Source organism: Cervus canadensis, chromosome 4 (assembly GCF_019320065.1).
Source record: "Cervus canadensis isolate Bull #8, Minnesota chromosome 4, ASM1932006v1, whole genome shotgun sequence".
In the NCBI taxonomy this organism is placed as follows: domain Eukaryota; kingdom Metazoa; phylum Chordata; class Mammalia; order Artiodactyla; family Cervidae; genus Cervus; species Cervus canadensis.
Genome location: NC_057389.1, coordinates 2016612 through 2027016, shown reverse-complemented (window position 1 = coordinate 2027016; position 10405 = coordinate 2016612). Strand labels below are relative to the sequence as shown.

The following is a 10405-nucleotide window of genomic DNA, read 5'->3' as shown; positions in this document are numbered from 1 at the left end:
CTTTTATTGTATCTATTAATTGTACTTATAACTGCTTTTACAATTTTTGATGGTTTTTAAAGAATTTTATTGTTTTTTTAAGTGATCTTCAATCCTTTTATATGTTTGCCTTTCCTATTCTGATTTTTCCTTTTCTATAGATTCTTGTTTCTTTTCTGTATAGAGAAGAACTTTATTTCTTTTAGGGTGGGATTAGTATTGCTGAATTACTTTGATTTTTGGTGGAAACATCCCTGTGTAGACAGTGCGAGTCCAGTATTTTGGGCTTTTTCTAATTAATTATTTATCCCTCATTCTATTCTAAATGGTAATCTTTCTGGGTAGAGTATCTTAGGTTGCAAGTTTTTCTCCTTCAAGACTTTTAACATATTTTACCACTCCCTTCTGGCCTGCAAATTTTCTTTAGAGAAATCAGATGATAGCTTTATGGAGGTTTGCTTATAAGTCTTTTTTTTCTTGCTGCATTTTTATCCCCCTTTTAACTTTTTCATTTTAATTATGGTATGTCTTGGTTTGGGTTCACCTTATTTGGGACCCTCTGTGCTTCCTGTACCTAGATATCTGCTTCCATCTTTATGTTTTTGATACTTTTAGCCATAATTTCTTTAAATATATTTTCAGTTCTCCTTTGTCTCTCTCTTCTCGTTCTGAAAATGCTGTTCTGTGTAGGTTGGCACGCTTTGTGTTACCCCATAGAACTCTTATGCTATTTTCCTTTTCATTTGTCTGTTCTGATTGGGTAATTTCCATTACTCTGCTTCCTTCTTATCACTTATCCTTCTGTGTCATTTATTCTGCTATCCATTGCTTCGGAATTGGTTTTTATCTCAACAACTGAACTACCTCATTTTGATTGGTTCCTTCACAGTTCTGCTTCTGTTATAGTTATCTGCATTTCTATCAATAATCTTCCTTTATTCATTATGTATTTTTAGTACCTTCATTTTGAACTAGGGATCTAATAGACTGATGAGGTCAGTTTCATTATTTGTTCTTTCAGGGGATTTCTCTTATTCTTTTCATCTGGCGTAGTTCCTCTGCTTTTTAATTTTACTTCAGTTCCTCTGCCTCTATCAATTAGGAGCAGCATTTATCTACTGTGGTCTTGAATGGATGGTTTATATGGGAACATACCTGTGGCGATTGTGTGAGCCCAGTATTTTTGGCTCAAGGGCCAGTTTTTTTTGTTTGTTTGTTTTTTTCATTTACTTTTATTAGTTGGAGGCTAATTACTTTACAATATTGTAGTGGGTTTTGTCACACAGACATGAATCAGCCATGGATTTACAGATATTCCCCATCCCGATCCCCCCTCCCACCTCCCTCTCTACCTAATCAACGGCCAGTTTTTGTATGGATACCAGCAACACCTTTCCTCAGAGCGCCCTGGCCATTATCTCCTTGCTAGGGGATGTGGCTGGGTGTCTAGATCTGACACCAGAAGCGGGGTACGGCTTCTACCCCGCGGCTGTTACTGCTCTGGTGCGGGTGGGTCTGCTCCCCAGCTGCTGAAGCAGAAGCTGAGGGTGGGGTTTGCTCAGGCTCTGTTGCCCGCGAGAGCACGCCCTGCCCCACAGGAGGTGACCACTGAAGCCCGCGAGGCCCCGTGCTCAGCGAATATCCGTGCCGCCCGCGTGGGGTCCCAGCAGACAGCCCGAGGCTGCATCTTCTCCGGCGTGCTCGTCCCGGACCTCGCGCTGGGCTGTGGCCACGGGAACCGCAGGGGCTGTGCAGCTGTCGGGAGCTGGATTGCGCTGGGGCGGACCTTCCCCAGCACCGGTCCATCCCGATCAGCGCGCAGCGCGCGGAGCTCCAGGGCTCGACCCGGGAGTGAAATGCTGCACCCTCCTGCCCAGGGCGGGTCCGGCGGAGACTTGGCACGCAGAGGTTGTTTCTGTGGCGCCCCGGGTGCTGACATTGTCCGCTGCAGCTGCCCGCCCCCGCCCCCACGCCTGCTGCTGTGTGTACGCTGCAGTGGTCTCCACGCCTCCCCGAGGACCACGCCCCGCGCCCTCTGGGCTGGCCTCTCGCTCCTAGATTGGGTCCTCTTCCCGGGTCTACCTGCCCGAGACGCAGAGCTTAGCTGCTGCGTGTCCTTTTGACGCCACTAGTGTGCAGGCTGACAAGCCCGCCCCGGTCACTCAGTCACTCCCCTGTGTGAGCTGACTACGGTCTCCAGGTCTGGCCAGGATCGTACTCAGGGGCTCTGGTCTGTCTGCAAGTAGGCAGTTTCTCTGACCTGATTCCGTGCCAAGCTGCAATGTGGAGCAGGCGGGGCTGCATTTCCCAGTCCAAAGGTTTCGCCTCTTGGGATCTGGGATATGTGTCAAGGCGCCAGTCTCCCTCTGCCCTGCGAGGGCACACTCCTAAGAAGAGAGTCTAGGCGTCCCCAGCCCCTCCATCTGCCCAGGGGATGGCCCAGCAGGATAGGGTACTTCCCAGGTCGAGGGTCTGCCCACGTGGACCCTCTCTCCCTTATGGATCCTTCCCAGAGGACACCAGTCCCATCCTGACCCTTTTTGATTTTTTATTTTCTGTTCTACCTGGATTCGTGGAGACCCATCTTGCATTTTGGTTGTATAGGAGGAGATCTTCTGTCAGTTTCTGGACAGTGTTCTGTGAGAACGCTTCCACCTGCAGATGCATCTTTGACGTGCTTGTGGGGGGAGGTGAGCCCCACATCCTCCAAGTCCGTCGTCCTTCTGGACTCTGTCCCCTTTGAATTTTTTGATATGATAACTATTTCAATTAGGAAGGTCATTCAAAATCAACTAGTGGGCAATTGCAGTCATACGTCCCAGAGAGGATTTTTTCTGGTAAAAGCAGAAGAATCAATTACTTGAATTGTAATTGTAAACATACTACAGAGTTCCCCAAATTGTTGCTGTGAATTTCCTTTTACATTATTATTAAATTACCTCTATAAAAAAAATAATAATAAATTACCTCTATATACCACTCTCTCCCAAACAACCACTCACTAATGTCAAAATTAGTGACATTAGTGAAATTAATGGCATTAGTGAAATTAAATATTTGTTCTGCATATTTTCTTCCTTAAACTTTTTGTCATGCCCTACAAGCCTTGTAAATCTTATTATTTTCCTTTTTAAAATGCACTAAAAGAAGTGCTTATTTTTATGTTTCTGTTACTGAGAATTTACTATTCCTCTTTTATCTCTCCTCCCCAATATATGTCTTTTAATTTCAAACACCCTGGTGAAACTAGCTAACATTCCTATAAATATTTCATTCTCTATAAGGTAAAAGGCCTATGAGGTAGTTTGTGTGATAAAGAAGTTGCTTTGGTAGTTGCTAACAGAAATCCTTTAGAGAATTTATAATAAATGAATGCAGGAAGACTTAAGTTTGTTCTTTCAAAATTAAAGTCTGCAAAGAGTATAGAGTAGCATAGAAAAGCGGCTAAGATGGAAACGCTGAGCTAAGATAGGTTAACACTTCCAGATAGTGGACACAAAGATAAATGAGAGTTGTAAGAGATGTAAAGGGAAGTAGTCATGGAGTACCTTTCTTTTCTCCTCCTCTTTCTCCAAGTGGGAAGACTGGGAAAATGAACCACTAAGACCAAACAACACAAGATGAGCCGGAATAATCCACCTGGTGTACAGCCCATCCTGAAACTCACAGAGCCCGTTGTGAATGCTGAGGCAGAGTTAATATGGAGCAAACTACAAAGAACCAGTTAAATTTGCTTAAATGAAGTACTTATTGAAAGAACTAAGGGTTTATAATGAAGATGATATTGTTCAGTCACTAAGTCATGTCTGATTCTTTGCCAAACCATGAGCTGCAGGATGCCAGGCTTCCCTGTCCTTCACTACCTCCCAGAGCCTGCTCAAACCCATGTCCATTGTGTCAGTGATGCCATCCAACCATCGCATCCTCTGTCGCCCCCTTCTCCTTCTGCCCTCAATCTTTCCCAGCACCAGGGTCTTTTGTAATGAGTTGTCTCTTTGCATGAGGTGGCCAAAGTATTGGAGCTTCAGCTTCAGCATCAGTCCTTCCAATGAGTGTTCAGGGTTGATTTCCTTTAGGATGGACTAATTGGATCTCCTTGCAGTCCAAGGGACTCTTAAGAGTCTTCTCCAACACCACAGTTCAAAAGCATCAATTCTTCAGTGCTCAACCTTCTTTATGGTCCAACTCTCACATCCATACATGACTACTGGAAAAACCATCTGCATATCTGAGGTTATTGATATTTCTCCCAGCAATCTTGATGACAAACCTAGATAGCATATTAAAAAGCAGAGACATTACTTTGCCAACAAAGGTCCGTCTAGTCAAAGCTATGGCTTTTCCAGTTGTCATGTATGGATGTGAGAGTTGGACTGTAAAGAAAGCTGAGCGCTGAAGAATTGATGCTTTTGAACTGTGGTGTTGGAGAACACTCTTGAGAGTCCCTTGGACTGCAAAGAGATCCAACCAGTCCATCCTAAAGGAGATCAGTCCTGGGTGTTCACTGGAAGACTGATGCTGAAGCTGAAACTCCAATACTTTGGCCACCTGATGCGAAGAGCTGACTCATTTGAAAAGACCCTGACACTGGGAAAGATTGAAGGCGGGAGGAGAAGGGTACAACAGGATGAGATGGTTGGATGGCATCACCAACTCGATGAACATGGGTTTGAGTAAACTCCGGGAGTGGCTGATGGACAGGGAGGCCTGGCGTGCTGCAGTCCATGGGGTCACAAAGAGTCAGACACGACTGAGTGACTGAAATGAACTTAGGTTTGTCATAGATTCTCTTCCAAAGAGCAAGCATCTTTTAATGTCATGGCTATTGTCACCATCCGCATTGATTTAGGAGCCCAAGAAAATAAAATCTGTCACTGTTTCCAGTTCTCCCCCATCTATTTGCCATGAAGTGATGGGACTGGATGCCATGTTGAGTTTTAAGTCAGCTGTTTTACTCTCCTCTTTCATCCTCATCTAGAGGCTTTTTATTCCTCTTCACTTTCTGTTAGAGTGGTATCATTTGCATATCTAAGGTTTTTGATATTTCCCCTAGCAATCTTTGAAGAAAGAAATGGCAACCCCCTCCAGTATTCCTGCCTGGAGAATCCCCATGGACAGCGGAGCCTGGTTGTCTACAGTCCATGGGGTCGCAAAGAGTCGGACACAACTGGGCGATGAAGCACACAGCATCAGCAATCTGGTCAAGAATAAATGTAGCAAAAGTTTCTTTTTAAGTAACTTACATTAACTTAAAAGGGAAAGCTAGAAGAGAAAAAAAAAATTGAAAAGAGGACCTAACACGCATAAGAAAAGCAGGAATAATTTCACTGTGGGCCCAGCCGGCTCTCGGCGTTGGGTACACGCGTTCTCCCCGCCGTGTCTCCAGTGTCCGGCCCCGCCTCGCCCTTCCCCCGCTCTGTGATGCTGGAGACCGCGCTCGGGCTGAGCTCCAGGGAGCGGACGAGGGGCTCACTCCCGCCCTGCTCCTCCAGGCGGCCCGGGTCAGCGGCCAGCAGTCAGCCCAGTGGCCTTTTCACCCCCGTGGGTCCCGGGACTGCTTTCCTGTGCCCTCAGAGGGAGCGGCAAGAGCGGGCCGGGCTCTCCTCCGAGGGCTGAGCCCCGCCGTGCGGGCCCCACTCACGCTTCCAGAGCCGGTCATCCAGCCGTCTCCCTGATCCTCTGGCCCTAGAGCTGGTAGAAGTCTCCTATTTCGTTATCATGTTTATGTTGCCTTTTCACTTTCTTAGTTCTATAACACCTTTCAAAACAACTCCTTACGTTAAATTCTCTCTGTTAAAAATGACTAACAGGTCTCTGTTTTCCTCATTAGCTTCTGCATGAATTAAGTTGTAGATTAATCTTTTTTATGAATAACTGAAGCTCAACTAGGGTCAGTCATGTGGTCAGTGTTCCACTGCTGCCAGGAGGCGCAGCCCGAAGGTGGAGCCAGAGCGACACACCGGGACTCTCCTCACATTCCAGGAGCAGGAGGAAACCCATGAGAGGTGTGTGCTGCTGAATTTTAAAGAATAACAAGCATAAAAAACTTAGAGAATAATTTAAGAATAGAGGTATTTACCCATCTAGCTAGGTGATTAATCACTATCCTTATACCTTTATTTATATATATATATATTCTTAAATGTATATATTCTTCATTTATTTATGCGAGTGTATATGTATATTATTTTTAAGTTTCTTTCCAAATTTCCACCACCGTGATAGAAAAAGGATTTCCTTAAAAGATATGAGTCCAGGTAAAAAGCACGCTGGAACACTAAGACAACCGTGGACGTCAGAAAGCAGCAGAACCAGGGGGAAGAGATGAAGCAGAACAGGAAAGAAACACCCAGGCCTGCAGATCAGAAGCCTGAAGGCAGGTTAGCCCTGGCCTCAGAGCGAAGAATGGCTCAGAAATTGCTGGCATTGGGCTTCTCAAAGGTGATTGTGATACGGCAGGATCTCATACAATTCTTACAAGTAGCCATCAGATCTCCAGAATCCTTTCCCCACAACTTCCAGCCCAGTGATTCCGTCTCTACAACCCAGAAGAAGATTACTACTTTAAACGGCACTGAGGGTTTGGTGATGCTGAGCATAGTGTGGAGGGAGGACGGTGGAAATCTGAGACCTTCATCCATAGCAGTGCGAGACTTCACTGAGTGTGCATGCTTAGCCGCTCAGTCGTGTCCAAGTCTTTGCGACCCCGGGGACTGAAGCCCGCCAGGCTCCTCTGTCCATGGGATTCTCCAGGCAAGAATGCTGGAGTGGGCTGCCATCTCCTTCAGGGGATCTTCCCGATCCGGGGACTGAACGTGTCTCAGGTACTGGCAGGCAGACTGCTTATTTCCAGTGCCACCTGGGAAGCCTGAGAGACTTCTGGGGAGAGAGTAAACAATTGGTGGAGGGAGAGTTTCGATGGGACAGGATTCTGAGAAGAGGTCTGGCTGGCCTTCAGGGAAGGGACTGAAGAGATTTCTTCCTCACACGTGAGAAAAGCAAAGCTTGATGGAAGTATTTGGAAAGCTGCCTTGGGAGATATTATTTCTGAGAACTTACATATTCTCTGTGTGAGGAGAGAAGGATGAGGAGCAACATAAGTTTGAATCAACTTTGAAGGAAATCAAAAGAAGAACACCCTTCCCTGCATCCATTTCTACTGCACATTATTGTTACCTTAAAGAATGATTTTATAAATTCACGTAGTGCAGGTCACAGACTTATGGCCCACATGTCAAATTTACCCCAAAAGGATGTGATTTTTTTTTAATTGGCTGCCAACATTTTGAAATTCAGTAACGTATTTTAAAAAAGACTGAGGGCATCTTTTTTAAAGACTAGATGATCCTACAACATGTTGCAGAGTGGAGTGAGATGGTGGCAAGTTTCTTAGATGGAGTAGATCCTCTATAGTCGATCACTAAATACGTGACCTTTCTGACCCAGAAGCCATTTGAGTTTGACATCCTGAAAACATCTGTCTTTTGAGCATGACTAAGTCACTTGTGCAAAACTGTGGTGGGGTTATTTATCATTTTTAGAAAAGTAGTGTAAAGTATCACAAGAGCCCCACTCTGTTACTCTACCCATAGACTGGGAGTGTCAGAAGAAGTGAAACAACATTTAAAAATGTCTCCTGATGGGATGAATCCCTCCAGTTAGGGCTTCTAAGACCATGCAAGTCCATTCTCATAACCTCACCTGGCAAAGTAAAATCACCATCACACAGAAGGCTCCCATGGTATCTCTTAGAGATTGTGTCATCCTGAGAGGACTGTCCCGGCCAGGTTTGTCTGTATACAGCAGTTGATTGCATTCAAGCTTCCCAGGTGGCGCTGGTGGTAAAGAACCTGCCTGCCAACGCAGGAGACATGAGAGACGTGGGTTCAATCCCTGGGTCGGGAAGATCCCCTAGAGGAGGGCCTGGCAACCCACTCCAGTATTCTTGTCTGGAGAATCCCATGGACAGAGGGGGCTGGCGGGCTATGGTCCATAGGGTTGCAGAGTCTGACACAACTGAAGCGACTTAATATGCACATATGCAAGCTTCTGACATGCGGTTTGACTTGGCATAGACTGACTATGAAACACAAACCCAAGCAGGGGCCTTACATGTTTTATTAGTGTAACAGTTATGATAGGAGTACTGATTGATGTCCATCCCATTTTAAGAAATAGTTCTTATTTGTGACTCATTAATAATTTGCATAATCATTATATGCAATAATCGTGTCTATGTAACTCTTCAGTGAATTTCAACACTCTGAGAATCATTATGTGTATGATCACGAGATAAGAGTCACTTAGCTCTAGCCGCATTCTTGAAAACATTTAACTAGTAGTACAGGTCACACAAATGTGATTAAGTGCTAACTGTTCTTTTAGGACTAAGCTATGACTATTAAAGAACCTGCACCAAGATAAACTCCTTTCTAAGAAATTACATTTAATTACGAATTTTTTCCTGACCTGTAGCTTTCCTGGCCTCTTTCATGTAACGAATTTCTGGCATATGGACCTCAGTTGTAGGGGTCATTTTCTTTTCTAAGGAAACTTCTTCAGCCCTACGGGGAAGCTCATAAGGTTTGGTTTGCTTGTGTAGCTTCTCTTCTCTTCTCTTCATTATTTCTCTGAAGCGATTTTGCTCCTGTAACTCCTTATCTTTCCGTTCTTCAGCCTCACATATCGCGTCTTCCTTCTGCCGCATCTTTTGCTCTTCCTGCCACTGTTACAGAGAGAAGGTATCGTTTACATGTGATGTACCACGAAAAAAGCCTATCGGTTCACTCAGGGCTTCAGTCATCACACTGCGGAGCAGCAGTGGTGTGCAAGGCACCTTGGCGGGGTGTCTGCCCTGATCCTCGCACGTCAGGGACACGTGATAAAACTCAGCCGGCTTGGCAGGGCAGTTAACCCGGCAGCTGTGTGTTTGGCTTTATTGTCAATTCTACAGACTCCACCTTCCCTCCCCCATTCAGGTTTGTAATTTTAAGCCCAGAAATTGAGCAATTATGAAAGATCGACCAGAAAAGTAGACTTACAGTCCAGAGATCTGGATTTGTATGTAGACTCAGTCATTTACTATCTTTAAAACCTTGAACAATTAACTGAATCATAAAGCTACATTCTTCTTATTGGTAAATGTTTTACAGACTTGTTGTAAGGATTAAATTAACCACTGTAAGAGCATTTGTAAAGTGTGCGATATTAGTACAAAGCACTATAGTTATAGTTATTTCAAAGGAAATGTATATAGATGAATACTTTTTAAAAATATGATATTCAGAGAAGCTTCGATAAACCTCTACAAGTTAATACTACCAGACTACTCTTTGATTATGCCAGCCATAGATCAAACAGTTTGGACCCTATCTGTTCTCAAACATATTTTCCAGAAAGGATGGCTTTGCCTGTCTATAGAAAGACTGATGGTAGTGAATGCTTGCTGCTGCTGCTAAGTCGCTGCTTATACCCTTGGAAGGGAGAAAAGATGATGGCCCTTAGGAGGCATTTCCTAGCCTCCTCTCTATCACTCAAAGCAGTGTCCTCTGCCTCTTCAGGCCAATGTGTTTAATCACAGAGTGATTAAAGTCTTTTGACTCTTTCAAGGGTACAGAATGATAAGGCAAAAGATTTTTATTCTGTTACTAAAATGACACTATGTATGTGTGTATATATACACATTGGCAACTTGCTATCTTCTATAGTATAGTCCAGATAATTTAGTTGAAGTGAGTGGTAAAATTATAGTTGCTGCAACTTTTTGATAATGCCTTGTACATATGATATATTGGTTTAGCATAAATGTTGTTAGTGAATAAAATAGCAATACTATAGCTCTCATTTTGTAGTTCTAGGATATCATTAAGTTTTCAAACCACAATACTTGTGGCTATTGCTACAGTGGCTTAAGTATTGGCTGTGTGAATAAATAACTATTTAGTGGGATCAGTAAATGAAATAATCACTTATTCTTTCTCAAAATATCACTAATAAAAGGAATGTAAAAAAATCAACCATGGGAATATAAACACAATCTGAGAAATAATACACAACTGGTGATAAAATTAATTTAAACACATTCTACATAGTATTGAATCCCTATTATATTAAAAGAAAAAACAAAATATAATTATTCTACTTATATAAGTAACTCTATATAAGTAACTTATAAGTATGTAAGTAACTCTACTCCTAAAAAGAAGCAGTCATAAATGATTTGGGAAGAAATCACTGATTATATGGAGCTCAGCGGATTAAAACCTGTTCAGTGGCCTTGTTACTGCTTGTTTAACTGACACCAAAAACAGAATATTAAAGTCGTTCTAATACTTCAGGGGCAAAGAGTGGTCACTGAAAAACTGAGTCAGAATATTTTTGTTCTTTTATTAAAAATACAGAAGAAATCAGTGTTCAGTGTCCGACA

At 43.5% G+C, this 10405-nt stretch overlaps 1 protein-coding gene across 4 annotated transcripts in view; it reads right to left on the bottom strand.

Moving 5' to 3' along the window:
- Positions 1–8081: 8081 nt before the first annotated feature.
- TMEM232 (transmembrane protein 232) overlaps positions 8082–10405 on the bottom strand; it is a 253790-nt gene continuing 251466 nt past the window's right edge. For all 4 annotated transcript variants that reach the window (XM_043464492.1, XM_043464494.1, XM_043464495.1 and 1 more), the window contains one exon: positions 8082–8704. In XM_043464492.1, coding sequence (XP_043320427.1) covers positions 8426–8704 — 279 coding nt within the window. In that variant the 3' untranslated portion in view covers positions 8082–8425. The remainder of the gene's footprint in view (positions 8705–10405) is intronic.